Source organism: Neofelis nebulosa, chromosome 1 (genome assembly GCF_028018385.1).
Source record: "Neofelis nebulosa isolate mNeoNeb1 chromosome 1, mNeoNeb1.pri, whole genome shotgun sequence".
Classification (NCBI taxonomy): Eukaryota; Metazoa; Chordata; class Mammalia; order Carnivora; family Felidae; genus Neofelis; species Neofelis nebulosa.
In genome coordinates, this window is record NC_080782.1 from 107234429 (window position 1) to 107252605 (window position 18177).

Below are 18177 nucleotides of genomic sequence, written 5' to 3' on the forward strand. Positions count from 1 at the left end.
TACAGGTTGGACAGCACGATTTTGTAGTGGGACATGTTAATGGAGTCACACAATCTTCCCCGGAAAGTTCTGAATCCCAAGGGCACCATCTCTAAGTGAGATGGTAGAGGAATCCAGGGCTGGGTACTTGGCTAAGGGTCATACAGAAGTCAAGACATATATGAGAACAGTCAGTGGCTGACCATTGTAATAGGTTGGCCAGGGAATGGAAGGAGACTTACAGTGAACTAATAGCCTGGGTAGGGTAGGATGGAAGAAGGAATGATTGGGAAGGTTAGTGTAGATAATGTAGGTACCCTGGAGGTGTTTTGTTTTTTGTTTTGTTTTGTTTTGCGGGGGAGGGGGTGGGAAGAAGGGGATGGTGGGCTAAATTACAGCTATGTGGGACGCCTGGATGGCTCAGTTGGTTGGGCAGTTGGGCATCCGACTTCGGCTCAGGTCATGGTCTCAGGGATCATGAGTTTGAGCCCTGCATTGGGCTCTGTGCTGACAGCTCAGAGCCTGGAGCCTGCTTCAGATTCTATGTCTCCCTCTCTCTCTGCCCCTCCCCTGCTTGTGTTCTCACTCTGTCTCTCTCAGAAACAAATAAACATTAAAAAAAAAAATTATAGGGGCGCCTGGGTGGCTCAGTCGGTTGAGCGGCTGACTTCGGCTCAGGTCATGATCTCACAGCTCGAAGACTCGTGAGTTCGATCCCCACGTCAGGCTCTGTGCTGACAGCTCAGAGCCTGGAGCCTGCTTTGGATTCTGTGTCTCCCTCTCTCTCTGCCCTCCCCTGCTCATGTTCTGTCTCTCTCTCTCAAAAAAATAAACATTAAAAAAAAAATTATAGCAATGAATTTCAGTATATGTGTGTGAGGCACTATGCAATCCAGAAACATAAAGTTGGGGGGGAAGAAATTGGTTGGCTGAAATAAGCACAGAGAACCTGAATTTGGTAACCTGCTCTTCTAATTTCTGAATCAAATAGAATGAGAAGCACACTGAAAAATGCATCAGGCCTGGAAATAATCTGACAGCAGAGTCTTTAACAAGAATGGAGACTAGGGAACTATAACTCAGGAAGGTTTGGCTGGTAGCCACCTGGCAGTCAATTCACTGTACACAGAAAGGAATGGCTCAGGTTAATGAAGCAGCCTAAATTACTTAAAGGCATTTCGGTTACAAACTATGTAGGAGGTGGGGTATGCCAGTCACAGAGAAAGGGTACCTCCCATAGAAAATGTATAAAGAAACTGTGTAGAGAATGTGAAAACATACCTAGACCATTAACATCAAGAAAGAGTTTACCTTTCTTTCCCAACCTCCTATAAAACTAAAGCATTGTATGGCACATGTCAAAACTAGCAGCTATAAATGCTCAAATGCATAAACAAAGCTTTGAATTTTAATTATGCAATATATTGGAATGTTAATAAGCAAGAAAATGTGGTAGGTTTTTTTTTTTTTTTTTTAACTTACAGAATTAGAGTTAATCACTTGTGCACTGCAACTTAATGATGGATGATTTGAGAAGATTCAAGATTTTCGAGTTAAAAGCTGTTACCAAATCTCTTACGCTAAAATTTGGGTGTAATAAATATTTTACACTGGGAACGACAAAATTAACAAAAGGAGAAAAGAAAATACAATACCTCTGGATTCATTATCCCTTCTTTTTTAAAACAGCTGTAAAACATATCCATGGAAAATACTTCACTCCAAAGATATCCATAATATTGGCCATCATATCCCCCTGCCAAATGTCCGAAAGTAGCTGGCATATTTGTGCCTTTAAAGAAAGATACATTTCAATCAATGTGATGGCCAGTGTTAATTATCAGGTTATCAGCTGGCTAAGGTTTCCCTTTGGGGAGTCCGGAGACTGGAGAGTGACAGTCTCCAGCAACAAGCAGGATCTTACCTGCAGTACTCCCTGGGTTTACATGTGCCCTTGGCCAAGATGTTTACAAACTTCTCTGCTATGATGACTCAACTTCAGAGCTGGTTTCGGCCCTAAGTTCTGGAATGTCTAACAATAGTTTCAGAGGCTTTGTCCACACCCATCAGATAGCTCAGTATTTCAGGACTACTCAGTCCTTTCTAATCCTTTAGACACATATGTGTCTTATAGATACTCTAATAGTATGCCCACTCTTTGTCACACAGCTTTGCATCTAAAATGTGTCAGAACGGCACTTACTTTAGGTTCATAATTACTGAAGAACTCTTTATTTAAAAAACTAAAAAGGTTTTGCCAACTCAATCTACCTCTAGGGCTATTTTTAAAAAGGGTTTTTTCAGGGTGCCTGGTGGCTCAGTCAGTTTAAGCATCCGACTCTTGATTTAGGCTCAGGTCATGATCTCACCATTTGTGAGATGGAACCCCGTGTCTTAGATTCTGATAGCGTGGAGACTGCTTGGGATTCTCTTTCCCTCAGTCTCTGCCCCTCCCCACCCCCACTTTCTCTCTCTCTCTTTCTCTCTCTCTCTCTCTCAAAATAAATAAATAAACTTAACAAAAATAAAAAGGATTTTGTCAAATTGGTCTCAGGGACAAAACTGTTGTATAGTCTACTATAAACAGATCACAAAAGTAAGTGAGGAGCCTGGATTGACTCCATTGGACTCTTCTGACCTTTATTATCACTATCAATGTGACAGATTCATTTAAATAACAACTTCCTTGGTGGAAAAAAGTCACCTTGCCAACTATGTATACATGAACAACTACATGTTGGCTTAAAATATATCAATACAAATGTAAACACAGTCACGTGTGTACCTGCCCACCTACCCACATGAATCTCATAAATACTGGGCTAGAAAAGGCTAGCTGGAATTCCTTAACTGATCTCAGAACCAAAATCAGAAACAAGGTACAAGTTTGTACTTCTCTCTAAAACTTCCCCGTTTGCCAATTTCTCAGTGAAATCACTAGGAAGTCAGGGCACACGTACGGAGGGAGGAGCCAGGTGGCTGTTGCCAAATGCGAATGGCTTTCTCTGCTCTGGGGTGGAGGCCAATTGCTCATTCTTGATTACACTAAAATGCTGCAAAGCTGGAGCCACCTTTCCTTTAAACACACTTGGACAGGATAAGTCATACGGACATAGTAAGCTTATCAGAAAGCCATGGCCTGATTATAGAAATCAGAAACAAATATACATTAGGTAAGCTGCCTGACAAACCCTATGTTTCCTGGCAGTGTTAGGAGGATACCCTGTACTTCACTGAAGAAAATGAATTCAGGTCATAGTGCTTACATACCTGGAGTTGCCGCGACACCTAAAATCTCTGTGCAATATTTGGCATATTCACTTGCAGCATCCAGCGACGTGTTGGTATGGAGAGACTGATCAACTTTGCTCAAAACAATCTGGCGTAAGGTCAGAAGACCTAATAGCATAAGAATATTTGGGCATGTTTTGGAGAAGAGAGAAATACGTGTTCTAATATCACAAGATCAAAGATTTAAAAACCTGACGCCTATAGTACATATTACAAAATGGGAGTAAGATACCTCATTTAAGATTTAAAAGAAGATGTATTTTTTTTTTCTTGGACACATTCCCAGGATATTTAGCAGTCTCCCCTCCCCATATTAGCACTCTTAGGGTAATACCATGATTACAAGGGAAATAAGTTCTATAGAACAAGAAGCCAGGCATTGTCTATTAAAGCAATTCTAATGTATTTTCCTTTTCTAAAATTACAAGTCATACCTGTGTTGACCAGTCTGGAAGCAACAAGTTTTTCAAGCAGATCATCCATAATAGGACTTCCATCTTTATAATGTTTTGACAATCTTCGGAGGGAATCGATGTCCCATACCCAATTCTCAAGCATTTGTGATGGCACTTCTACAAAGTCAGTTTCCACATTTGTTCCACTAAATCGAGCAAAATCAGTCTAGAAAATAAACATAAAGGTCTTTTTTAAAAGCACTGAATGAAAACTACCTATGTGATGAATCATAATTAAGACTCTGTAAAACTTGAGTCAGAATCAGAGTCAACTACCTGTTTGAATAAAGGGTTAGGATAACTTCAAATTTAAATAAAAACAAAACACAGTACCAAGCAGCCAGAAAAATAACCCCCAAGTACTCTATGTTAAAGTAATATTTCATTCTTTTAAATCATAGACAAACTTGGAACAGTCTTCAGGAAATCATAAATGAAAAAAAAATCAGACTGAGTTAAAACAAGCCATAAGCTTTGGAAGTAAAAATATTAAAAAAATTTTTTTCCATTAAAAATGAATAGATTTAATGGGGCGCCTGGGTGGCTCAGTCGGTTAAGCGGCTGACTTCGGCTCAGGTCATGATCTCGCGGTCCGTGAGTTCGAGCCCCGCGTCGGGCTCTGTGCTGACAGCTCAGAGCCTGGAGCCTGTTTCGGATTCTGTGTCTCCCTCTCTCTCTGACCCTCCCCCGCTCATCCTCTGTCTCTCTGTGTCTCCAAAATAAATAAACGTTAAAAAAAAAAAATTAAAAAAAAAAAGAATAGATTTAAGACAGTCTCTCCCTACTTATCTATTTCATGTGCTTCATTTTGTTTATTCAAAACATGCCTTTCTGGAGCACTCATCACTCTATTGTTTAACTATTAAAGTTAAAAAAGTTTTTTTTAATGTTTATTTATTTTTGAGAGAGAGACAGACAGAGTGTGAGCAGGGGAGGGGCAGAGAGAGAGGGAGACACAGAATCTGAAGTAGGCTCCAGGCTCCAAGCTGTCAGCATAGAGCCCGATGCAGGGCCTTGAGATCATGACCTGAGCCAAAGTCAGATGCTCAACCAACTGAGCCACCCAGGTGCTCCTTAACTATTCAAGTTTTAATCAAAATCAAAGAGTTAAATTACAACACTGCAGATACCCTTTGCATGTTATATTTTGTGTTCTGAACTTTAAATACGTGATTCTAAGATAACTATGTTGCAGAAAGCCTGGTTGTACCTCTCAGGGTATAAGAGGTTAAAACAAGAAGCCACTTCAGGGGGAGGTATAAGTGTGGATCAGTTGGCAAGAGGGTAACTTAAATGCAGGGAGAGCTTTCTGGACAAACAAAGCATATACTCAGAAGTTAAAGCATCCCTTGGAAAAATAAAGGACTTACTCTCAGGGTGTGGTCTAAAAGTTAAAAAAAATTTTTTTTTGAAGTATAGTAAGTTGTTGAATCTGATGTCAGAAAAGCTCTTGATCAAAAAAGGGGAATTCACTAGAACAAGCTGATATTTTCTACCTTTCACACTATACACAGAACTTGTGTAAAATTGACATTGACAGAGAAGACTTTGCATTAAACCAACCGGCTCATCTGCAGAATGGGGTTATCTTTCTGTTGTTTTTCCCTGAACCTCTGTCCTGTTTCCTTCTTCAGATGTGTTACAATCCCAGTCCCTCCCTGACTTCATCATCCCTGGGGCTCTGAGGGGAAGAGAAAGGAAGAAGGGCTTAAGCACTGGAGAAGGCAGCAGATGGGATGCCAAATCAGCAGCAAATAACGATTCTGCTTTTGGCCCAGGGCAGAAGCACAGATGTCAATGACATTTCACATTCTGCCTTCCTCTCTTTATGCAAAAAAATGTTTTGCTTGACTTCCTATCATAATTGCGCTGATTCTAGATATGAAGAGCTGCAAATACTGAAGGGCCAAAGGGAATGAAACTCACTAGATGCTGGAATTAGGCCACCTGTGTTTGAGGACATCCTAATAAAAAATTCTTATAGAAAAGAGGCAAGGGTTCCAGAAAACTGAATATTTTGCCTCTTTCTGGTGCATAATCTAAAATAACAACTATCCTACATTTAGATTTAAAAAATCTGATAAAATAATCAGATAATAGTGGATATCTATTGAGACTTTACCATGTTAGGCATTATGCTAGGCCCTTTACCTGGATTATCTGATTCAAATTCCAAAATAATTGTATGAAGTATATACTGTAATCTCCATTTTGAGATAAGGAAATTGAAACATACTGAAATTAACAGTAGAACTAGGATTTGCAACCAGGTAGTCTGATTCCAGAATTCAGGTTTTTTTAAAAAAGTTTTTATTTATTTATTTTGAAAGAGAGAGAGAGCAGGGGAGGGGCAGAAAGAGGGGAGAGAGAATCCCAAGCAGGTTCTGCAACTGTTAGTTGGCATGGAACCTGATGCAGGACTCAAACCCATGAACTGTGGGACATGAGCCGAAACCAAGAGTCAGATGCTCAACTGACTAAGCCACCCAGACACCCTCCTGGCCCCTGAATCCACAGTTGGAACCACAATTGCTATAATGCCTGTCTACCTTATAGAAAAATGAAAAAAAAAAAAACAAAAAAGGAAGTTTAAATTACGAGGTTACAAAATAACTAAATCCTCCTGGAAGTTATCTAAAGTAGCAAAGTCTTTTATCAAAAGCGACTTTAAAAACAGAGCAAAAGTGAAGTTTCAGTTCTATTTCCTTAGAAATCCTACTTCCCCTATATACTGGAAGCTGTCTGTTTCAAAGGTCAAACATGAGGCTGGATGTAAAGGTCAGCCTTTATAACCATCTACCCTGGACTTGGGACTGATTCTGTAATACTAATTGCATGATTTTCTAAAGATTATAGTTTTTAAGTAAGTATTAACAGAGCAAATAAAGGCAAATACACCATCAGCTACCACTATAAAATATTTTGAGAAAAATATACATTTTGTATATTTTGCTTGTGTGAATATTTTTCAGGTAGCCACTGCAGATTAGGGTACACCTCAACTCCAAGTAACAACAAATTGTGTGTGTGGTTGGAGGTGGTGGTGGTGGTATTTCAGAACCTAGAAAAACATGAACAAATGAATAACTCATGAGTTGCAATTGAATAAAATAAGAATTAACACAGTTATGTCATGCAGAGTAGAGAAGAGAGGACTTATTCTGCCCCAAATCATGGTGGGGGTGGGGGGAGAGAGTGCAGCAAATGAATGAACAGATCAACAATGTCTTCTAAAGAACAAAAGGAAATGTTTGCAAGGAGTAAAAGCTAAAAATAACCCTACTGCTTACTAATTTCCCGTAAGTCAGTCATGCTGTTTCTCTGTGTGCCCTTTGAGCAAGATCATTTAAATATTTTTCAAATGAGGAGAACAAAGAACCTACAAAATTCAAAAGCTCAATTTCCAGCAAACAACTAAATTCTAAAAAGAAAGGAATCCACAGTCAGCCACTGTATAAGTCTACAAAGAAATTCTGAGCAAGTCTTAGGATGTAGGAGCCTGCTGGGGGTCTGACAAGCAAAACAGCATGACTGCTGAATTATTACTCACTGCTGACCAGCCAGCAAACACTACTCCCTAGTATTAAAGTATTTAGGTTCCAAAGAACCCTAAAAAGTCCTTTATACAGTTTTCTCCTTTTTAAAATTTTTAAAAATTTTATTTTAAAGTTTTTAATTTTATTCATTTTGAGAGAGAGAGAGTGCAAGTGGGAGAGGGGCAGGGAGAGAGGGAGACAGAGAAACTGAAGCAGGCTTCATGCTGTTAGCACACAGCCCAACACAGGGCTCGATCTCATGAACTCTGAGATCATGATCTGAGCCGCTTAACTGACTGGATGCTTAAGTGACTGAGCCACCCAGGCACCCTTAAAATTTTATTTGAGAGAGAGAAAGAGAGAGTGTGTGCAAGCAAGGGAGGGGGGGTGGGGAGAGAGAATCTTAAGCAGGGTACATCCTGAGCCTGGAGCTTGAAGTGGGACTCAATCCAATGACCCTGGAATCACAACCTGGGCCGAAATCAAGAGTTGTACATTCAACCGACTGATCCACCCAGGCACCCCAATATACAGTTTTCAGTAAGACCAATTCAAACGTGTCAAATATAGTAGCTTATGGGCTATAATAACTATTGGTGTTAATATGCTTCCCTGATAAAGCAGAGCATTGTAAAATACACACAAAATAATTCAATTAAATCATTTTGCAGGTGACACTTCAAAAAAGTTTTAGAGCATTATTGGTGCAAGAAATATTTTGAGAATAAAAGTCTAGAAAACAACGTAAACTTAGATTTCTGTTTGGTCCGAAGTTCTTGAGAGGAAGCAAGTTGTATAAAACTATGAGATTTACCTTTATTACCTTTTCAACAGACAACAGGATGCCTAAAATATATACCACCATAGATTTTTACAACAGATGACTCGATGTTATAGAGATTAACTTCTCAATTTATACAACACAGTAAGAGCTGGAACCAAGTTACATCAACTAAAGCTCAAAAGTCACAAGGGTTTTTGCTCTATTTAAAGACCAAAGTCTTATGGGTTACCGTTCTAATTAAGAGGCTGATTGATTTTAGTGGTTGTAACTAAAGTGTTATATTCATGATACCAAATCCCAACTCAAAAAAAAGCAATCGCTGAAATCAGTAAATGTACTGTGTTTAGAAAAGGAAAAGGCCTCAAGAGACTAGCCTTTGGCTGTGTAAGGTGATCCCCTAATGATTTCTTAGCATTCTTACATTGCCCCGAAATGTACGGATGATGCAGAAATTTATGTAACAAAGCATTAAAAAAAGAAAAGTGCCAGCGTCTCTTAGACTTTGCTGCAAATAGAGGATTAAAGTTCATACTTTTAACTTCACATACACCTAGCCATCATTGGAAGTAATAATAGTAATAAAGAGACCTTGAATAACACTTTGTTAACTTGCTTATTAAGCTTCAGAGCAGTACTACAGTTCAGCAGATCAGTATCACCACCATGATTTAAAAGACATGAGAAATGACACATAATCCACAGAGGTCTTAAATACTGCCATCTTGAACTCACAGATTCATCCCCAAAATGGCTATACCTTCCTGACTACTCCTTCCTGTATATAAATTTCTTTTCTTTTTTTTTTTTTTTTAGACAAAAACAAATAAAAGTTCAGTTCAAACTCAAATGCTAACTAAGAAGGTTAGGGAGTATGTGTGCCATATTCACCAGTGTTTCTTCAAAATGCAGCACATGCCCAGAAAGTACATGGTCAATAAATATTTGTGAAATAAATGAAGGAATGAGGAGAATTTTTTTTTAATGTATATTTATTCTTGAGAGAGAGCAAGTGCACGCACATGCACATGGCTGAGGGAGGGGCAGAGAGGAGGACAGAGGATCCCAAGGAGGCTCTGCACTGACAGCAGAGAGCCCAATATGGGGGATATGGGGCTCAAACTCACAACTGGAGGTTGTGACCTGAGCAAAAGTCGGAGGCTCAAATGACTGAGCCACTCAGGCACCCCTATGAGGACAATGTTTCTGTATGAAGACCCAATCTTAAACAACTCTAAGATATTTTCTCTTACTCTCATACTTGACCTGACGTCCTAGCCTCAACCTAACATCACCACTCTACTGTCTTCTTTCAATACTTAATAAATACTTAATTGATATCATTTTACTTACTATTCTTCTTCTTTTAATTTAGCATTTTGTGTCCTCAAACTAAACTCAAAACATTCAAAATATTATCTCCTTCTTATTTTTCTTTTGAACCCCATCCTACCACATGTTAGACACAACAGATAATCAATACCTTTGCTTCTAAGGAATCAACTAAACATTTAACTCCATTTAAAATAACTTTTTCTAATTATTAAAAAAAAACCCACGTGTAGAAAAGACAGTAAGCAAATGAAAAAAAATAAGTGTGTCCCCACATAGAAATAAACCATGTATGGGTCATCATATTTGGTTTATGGCTTTAGCATTTGTTCTGTGTACACAACCATATATATAAAGAAATAAAAACACACATAAACTAACAAAATTGAGATCCTGAAAGAAATCACTTATAACACTGATGATGGAAACACTAACAGTGTAAGGGCTGGGAGTCGGGAGCAGAGGCTACAAGGTTGTTGATAAGTGTTCACTGTACTTCAGGACTAAAACCTAAAAGGTCACTTTAGACAGAGGGAAATGTGGAACTAGATAAACTCATTCATTCCACACGTGATTATGTATGATTGATTTAGAGGGAATGTCATTTAAGAAGCTAAGGAAGTAAAAGTCGATCCAACAGGAATACATACTTGGGAGACCAAATTCCGACCACATGACACAGTGCTGTCTCCAAGGCACAGAAGAGGAGCACAAAAATGGTTATAGTCAGTAGAGTAGCAAAGAGCATGACAGATCGTGGGTGAACCATTTAACCCTCCTGAGTATCAGTTTTCTCTGCTTGAAAATGTGGGGAATAATAGTACAATAAGAGAAGTAGGTTGGTAAATCCACTTCAGGGAATACTGTGAGGATAAAATTAATTAATGAATGGAAGGCAGTGATTATGGTGTCTGGAACATGGACAGTGCTCACCAAGCCTTGGCTGTTATTATCCTTCTTAGCCTGCCCAGTTTGCCTAACCAGGTATGGTCTTGACTGATGTCACTGTGACTGTCCTTGGTTTCCTCCAAGTATCTATTTTTCCATATTAATACTGAATATATTCTCTTCAACTAATCCCGCCATTTGTAATCCTCTATAAACTGCTCATTCTGTTCTGGCTTCTGGAATCAAATTTCCAAATAGGCAATAATCATTAAAAAAACAGAAAAATCCAAACTTGGTTTCTAATCACCTTCAACAGATCTTCACCCAAAATCCACTGAGGATAAGCATTTGTGAATCTCTTAAACTGTAAGCAACAGTACTTTGCCTCATGGACTCTTTTTCCCCCCTATTAAATTGTGACTTGTGTGTTACATATTGATCCCTAAAGGGTTGCATTATGTATAAATTATAGTTAGAAAAATACTTCAAATATATATGGCACTTTATGCTTTCCCAAATAACTTTCACACATTATTAAATCTCACCAGCACCCCAGGCAAGTAGGTATGAGAAGTGTTGTCTTCATCTATGAGTAAGAAAAATGAGATGGCTCAAGGAGGTGAAATAACTTGCCAAAAGTCACACAGTCAGGCCCACAAGTACATGGATGGTTTTTAATGCAGTGTTCTTATCCTAACACTAGCATGCCTTCCTGACTGGTACAGGGTTTACTTACAAGACGAGAAGCTCTCTATTAGACTTTTGACCAAATTAACAAATTATTTGGAATTACATAATTTGAAGTTTTTCTGCTCTTCCATTCCTTTCACTTTGAATTAATAAGGCTTTATTATGATTATGTGTTGCTTTAAAATGATCTCTAACAGTCCAAAACTCATTGCTTTTAATGTGCAAACGAACACAGACATCCCAATGGAAGCTATTAAGAAGTATGACTTTTCTTTTCTACCTAAGTTCAAAAGGCCAGTGATTACTGACAGCCCAAACCACAATAAAGCCAAGAAACAGGAACAGATTCTAAAGATACCACCTTGTGATTGTATCTTCAAAATTATATATCCAGTAGTATAAACACAAGAAAATATGAGTGAAACTTTATCTCCTGAATGATGAGACAGTAGACATATTGAACTAGTGCACTTACATGTTTGAAAACTGGATGTTCCTGCAGACACATTTAAATATTACTATGACAAGCTCCAATGAGCTCTTCTGATCATCAAACTTGCACACTGCCAAGGTGAGGAACCTAAACAGTGAGCTGCTATATCTTAAAATCAATCCAGTGAATATGTATGGCAAATTTAATTCACTATGTATTTCTCAGGGAAGTCAGATGTATTACTAAACACAGAAGCTATTAAGCTCCTTATTCACTACCACCCAGTTTAGGTCAATACAAAAGGTTTTGAAATTAGTATAGAGCTGCAAAAAAATGGTCCTGTGCCCATTACTTTTGAGAAAAAGTAGTGATTATTGGTTCTGTATACAATTACCTAAAAGTTCTTTTTATTTTAATTGATGTGTAGTGGACATATAATATTAATTTCAGGTGTACAACATGGTAATTCAACATTTTTATCTTTAAAAGTTCTTAAAACATTACAGGACACTTGAAAGAATTAAAAGACAAATAGAGATTTTTTCAAAGATAATCTTGTGAGGAGATGACCGATCAAGGGATTGTACTACATACTATTTAACTATATGACACATTTTGTGTTCATGGAGGAGGTTAGGCAAACTCCAAGAATTGAATATAGTCCACTGTTTCAAGAGACACCATATACGAACACTGTCATCATCATATATACTATCATCAGTATATGAGTACATATACTGACTCATGTATATATTATATATTCATAGATGTATATCAATAATTATATCAATATAATTAAAATATACTACATTATTCATTACAACATTTTAGAAAAACGAAAACTAGACTTATCCTAATTAAAGGAAATGTCAGCCAGAGAATGGACAATGACTGAAAATAAATATTTCAGGATCCCTATAGCTGTGAAAGTACTTTAAGACTATAAGAAAGAAAATTTAGTTTATTCTGAAAGATTTCCTTTCCTTGGCTTGAACACAGGATAGAAATGGCTATATCAGTATATAAGGACTTTTTTACCTGAACAGATTCATATCTTATTTCCCTATGTTTTTTTTTTAAACACGGAAATACCAGAATGTAAAGATAAAATGTTGAAACAACTAAACAGTTTTTTTTAACAATAGTGACAGTGGTATTTTGGAATTAAGTAGGTACATTTTTAGTCATTATAATGATTAGGAGCAGTTGTGAGGGCTGGGGATGCTAGATGTCCAGGACTGAATTGTACATACCAGGAAAATTAAAAAAAAAAAAAGGTCCCATATGCTGCAGGCCATTCATATATCCTACTGGATAGTCACACAAGTGAAAAATCTATAATTAAGTGAGCCCAGACACCAACTCTATGGCACATATTTCTGTAAATTATTTTTTACCCACTTTTAATTTCCAGGACTCCTTACTGGGATCTACTGTGTAAATCAAAGTAAGACTGCTTTTTTGTTTAGAAGTTTCCCAAGAGATGCTCACCATATTGGAAAATCACGTCACCACTGGTGCTATTGACCAATATGGAATGTCTCTCTGATCCCCCATTCATATGTTAAAACGTAACCTCCAATGTGATGGTAGGTAATAAGGCCTTTGCGAGGTACTTAGGTCATGAAGGTAGAGCCTCCATTAGTGGGATTTAGTGTCCTTACAAGAGAGATCCCAGGGAGTTGCCCTGCCCTGTCCACCATGTGAAGACATAGTGAGAAGGCACCATCTCTGAACCAGAAAGCAGGTTCTCACCAGACACCAAATCTGCCAGCACCATGATCTTGGTCTTTTAGCCTCTGGAACTGACTAAGAAATAAATTTCTGTTGCTTATAAGCCACCTAGTCTATGGTATTCTACTATAGTAACCTGAACCAAGACATTTGGCAATACCGTTCTAGGACTTGAGTTGACAACACAAACCACATTTATCACTCTGTAGTTTCTGCTACTGGATTTTATTCATAATGAATACTGCATTATGTCTTACTATAGCCATATCCAGGCATTACTATTTGGAAAACATAAAAATATATTTCTTTTATGTTCAGTGAGGGCATTCTATCAATTTAAAAAATTCTTTGTATGGAGAAAGGCTGTTAGGGAAAAAAAGAATAAAATCCAAATAAAGTGCTGAGTATAGTTAGGAGTACTGTAGCAATATTGGCTTCTTGGTTGTGACAAATGTATTACAATAACATTAGATGTTAACAGTAGAGGAAATAAGGTGAGGGATACCTGGGCAATTTTTATACTATCTTTGCAAGTTTTCTGTAAATATGAAATTATTCTAACCAAAAATTTCTTATTAACAAGTTTACCTTTAGAGATGCATAGAGATTTCGAATTTGGAAAACTGTTCCTCCATTTCTGTTAACATTAGTTTTCTAAACTGTCAGGTTGAACTACTAACTTGATGTTTTCATATGTCAAATAACAGCTAAATATGAACAAGTTCGTATGGTTTATCCTAGAATAGTGTGGGGCAAGTTTACCAAACTGTATTACAAAGCTGAGAAAAAATGTACTTTTCATTTTCAGAAGTAAAGAGAAATGAGTTGCAATCTACTGCACATACCCACATGCACTTCTTCGCAAAGTCTCCCCATGGTTATAGTATATTACCTATGATTTTGATTTGAAGCTAGTAATGAAAGGTGTTTCAACATAATTTATTATTAAAAAAAAGAGTTGAGTCTGAGACCATTGAAAACCACTAAACCACTGAACTAAACAAAGCATTAGTAAGTGGAAGAGACAGATTACAGCATAGTTTATCTGTGAAGCTTACACTAAATTCCTATGCAGAAGAAAAGAATGAAAGGAAAAAAACAGAGTATTTGTAACCCTTAATGATAAGTCTTCCTTCTTTTTCTTCTGCAGGGTGGTCTTCAGTGAGCTCTTTGATCAGTGAATTAAATTCCTAGTAAAAATCTGGTGTTAAAGAGGACACAATAAGAAAAATTTCATGTTTTTACAGAAGGCCTATGAAATTCTTGAGCACATTCAGCTTTTGAAAACACATGTAAGGGGAGGAACCTAACAGCAGTAGAAAAAATAAAAAGCCAGAAAAGCAACTGATAGGTTTACTATAAAACACTCACTCACCTGTGCACAAATCTGATGCATGACATGACCAAATTCATGGAAGTAAGTCCGCACCTCATCATGCCTCAGGAGAGAGGGACGACCAGCTATTGGCTGCGAGAAGTTCACCACAAGGGCAGCCACCGACATCATGCGGCTCCCATCAGGGAGGAGGCAGCCGGGCTGGAGACCAAAGCAGGCTGCGTGGTTGTACTTTCCTTCCCTGGGAACCAGAAGCATTGTTGGTGAGATAGGAACGCTCTTCTCTAGCAACAACATTGCTGTGACCTCTCTCAGTCATTAAGTCTTATTTGATACCAGAGGACACTTTCGAACATGTAATCCACCCTTTAGAAAGTAGGTCAGCATTTTATTAAAATGGACAAACTAAAACTAAGCAAATAAAAACCCCACTATCACTTCACATGAGTTATATAGCCAAGGTTTCTTCTGTTGAAAAATCTTAATGTAAGAATTAAGAATATACACCACACCTACTGTAGAGCTCAGTGTTTAATTTATTTTAATGGGATCTTGCTTTTCTCCTTCAAAGATGGTGTCACTAAACACTAAACTGTGTTGAAGCAAGCTTGAGGTAAAAGATATAGTTTGATACACTAGGTAGTTTTTTCTTAAAGTGAGAATTGATAAAAACCAAATACCAGACAATAAGGTTTTTCCTTTTATTCAAGGAAGGAAGAATAAGTATTCACAATTAAATGAGCTCCTTTTATAAACTAGTCAGGACTTTTTGAAACAGAATACTTTTAGTTAGCTTAGGAAAAAGCATAAATTATACTATAAAGTGGTCTATTCTTGGACAATGGGGTATCAGTGATGGTCTCTCCAAAAGCTATGTGCAACTGGGCTTTATTCTAGAAGTAGTCTTCCTTCTTCTTCTTCTTTTTTTTTTTTCCTCAGAAAACTAATGGTACTTTCAGGTTTGGGGTAGAACTTTTAATTTGATTTGTTTTGATTTATACATACATTTTTTTGTTTTATCTTTACTTGCTGACTACTCGTCTTTTTTTTCCCCCCCACTGATGCCATTCAATTAAAAAAATAAAATAAAAAAAAAAACCTAGCCTTTTCCAGCTTTCTATTATGAGGTATAAAGCTGAAAAGTGTGTTGTTCCTATATCTGTATAACAATATGCTGCGCAATCTCCAAATCACAACTTTTCTTGAATTTATCAGAAATCGGAAGGCAATCAACTAACTCACAATCTAAGACAGATGACTTTAAGGAGAGAGGAAGTGAGGAAGCAAGCATTTTTTCACCTGGGGCAAATACTACAAACACCAGTGAGAAAAGTCTTTTAACAAATTGTTAGGGGCACCTGGGTGGCTCAGTAGGTTAAGTGGCTGACTCTTGGTTTCGGCTCAGGTTACATCTCACGGTTTGTTTGTTCGAGCCCCACACTGGGCGCCGTGCTGACACCTCAGAGCCTGCTTAGGATTCTTTCTCTCTCCCGCTCTTCCTGCCCCTCCCCTGCTTGCTCGCTCTCTCTCAAAATAAACAAACAAACACAAATTTATAAAAAAAAAAACAAAACTGTTAAAGGCCATCGTGGGCCAGCAAAACAGGGAGACACTGGGATATATATATATATATATATATATATATATATATATATATATATATATAATATAGCCATTTGCAGGGTCTTCTCCCTGGACACACACAAAAGGACGGTAGCAGGATGACAGCCCTGAGACAGCATCAGTCTTGATGTAGGCCTGGGGATAGGGAGCCTCTACCTTGATAAAGGAATGAAGCACTGCCTTCTGGGAGGAAAGGCAACAAACCCTGTTGTCCTATCAGCACTGGTGAAAACCCACTGCCACTGGGAAAGAGAAGAGAAAAAAACCTCTACTTCTGAAGGAAGGACAGGGACATAGTGTGGACCCAGACATACCACTGAGGGTGGGGCGGGACCACTGAACAGGCTGAATCATCCCTGAGCAGGGACATGGGAAGGGAAGGTGGAGAGAGAAGGGGAGAGAACCCATGAACATGTACACCAGAAACTGTACAACGAATGTCATAAAATTTTCATCCAGCCAACCTTCTGGTTGTTCAATGGGCTAATCAGTGTTTCTGGAAGAATTTTGTGTAGTTAGTTGGAAATGCATAAAGAGATCCATAAATCTTATTTTTAACAGGGGAAAAATAACTAAAGTAATCTGGAACATGTATATCCTGTTATATTTTATACCTCTTGGTACATTATGAAAGGCTAAAAACGTATCCTCCCCACACCCCCTCCAAAGTATTCCTAATTTGAGAGTAATGTCAGTGTTACTATGTTAGAGAGACAAGGGTTGAGATATTTGGAGAATTTTTAAAGTGTAAGAATAGCTTAAAATCAAAGATTTTCTATCAATTTAAAAATCAGTGCCATTGAGGGGTTTTTAATCTTTCCTTTTAAAAAATAAACCTGACACATTTAATTTTAAGGGATTCTTTATTCTGAGGTTTTGCCTTTTCACATATTGTTTATAAAATGATGTGGATTTAAAAAAAAATGTCCTTTCCTTATCAAGCATCTTCTATCGGAACCATCAGAATACTTTTGTTTTTCTTTTGAAGATCTCAGTATTCAATGAAAAAAATTGAAATGTGATTAAAAAAAAAGTAACTGGTCTTTCTTAGACCTATTCCAAAAATCCTTTTTTGAGTCACAACACAAATTACCCTACCTTACTTTTATGGAGTGACAGGAAGGTGACAGGAAGTGAATATTAAGTAGGTCACTACTTTCACAAGAGATCAGCTTCTGATCCCCATACCAGTGCTGGTAGGAATGGCTAGATATTAGAGTATGAAAGAAATCAATGATATGTTGGCAGGGAGACAGCAGGATGGGGTGGCAAGAACTGCTAACTTTGATACTGGAAGTAGAATTTGGGGACAGTTACAGAAGACTCCAAGGTTGAAGGATCCCTCCTGAAAGAATTCTTGCTTAAAATTGTATGCTGACACTCTTCAATTAAAAATAGATCCATCTACATTTGACAAGGGCTTATTTTTAGACCATATCAAAAGTGAAATTAAGTCCATAAAACATTGGGATAAGACATCACTGTCCGTCCACTTGTCTGAATGGCATAGTTATTCAGCCTCCTTCCCAGCAGCTACCCAAAGTCACCTAAAGTCTGTGGATTAAAAACTTGTTTATGCTGCTCAAGTAGGGGGATACTGTAATTTCCTTTGGCCTATTTAGTAAGATGAATTGGTAATTGGTTAACAGGCTGGCTTTGGTTTAGAAAGGAGCTTAGAGGGGCGCCTGGGTGGCTCAGTCAGTTAAACATCCGACTTTGGCTCAGGTCATGATCTCGTGGTTTGTGGGTTTGAGCCCCGTGTTGGGCTCAGAGCCTGGAGCCTGCTACAGGTTCTGTGTCTCCCACTCTCTGCCCTTCCCCCACCTCTCAAAAATAAATAAACATTAAAAAAATGTTTAAAAAAAAAAAAAAGAAAGCAGCCTAGAGAGAATGTGATTCAAATCCTTTCATGTCTGATGAAACAGAGTCCATAGTTACCACATGTTTCAGAGATAGTATTTTGAATTCTTATCATTGGCTGAATACCTAGCCTGGGTGATATGCATATACAGCCTGATGCACAGAACAATCCTATAAAGGGATCACCAGCCCCATACTACAGAGGAAGAGATGGAGTCTCAAAGAGATTAAGTCACTTA

At 37.8% G+C, this 18177-nt stretch overlaps 1 protein-coding gene across 1 annotated transcript in view; it reads right to left on the reverse strand.

Annotated features, from left to right (window-relative positions):
• The window catches only part of NLN (neurolysin), a 108609-nt gene that overhangs the window by 10858 nt on the left and 79574 nt on the right, over positions 1–18177 (reverse strand). The window contains exons 9-12 of the mRNA XM_058730991.1: positions 14495–14696; positions 3705–3891; positions 3250–3378; positions 1635–1771 (exon numbers count right to left, since the gene is read on the reverse strand). Coding sequence (XP_058586974.1) covers positions 1635–1771; positions 3250–3378; positions 3705–3891; positions 14495–14696 — 655 coding nt within the window. The remainder of the gene's footprint in view (positions 1–1634; positions 1772–3249; positions 3379–3704; positions 3892–14494; positions 14697–18177) is intronic.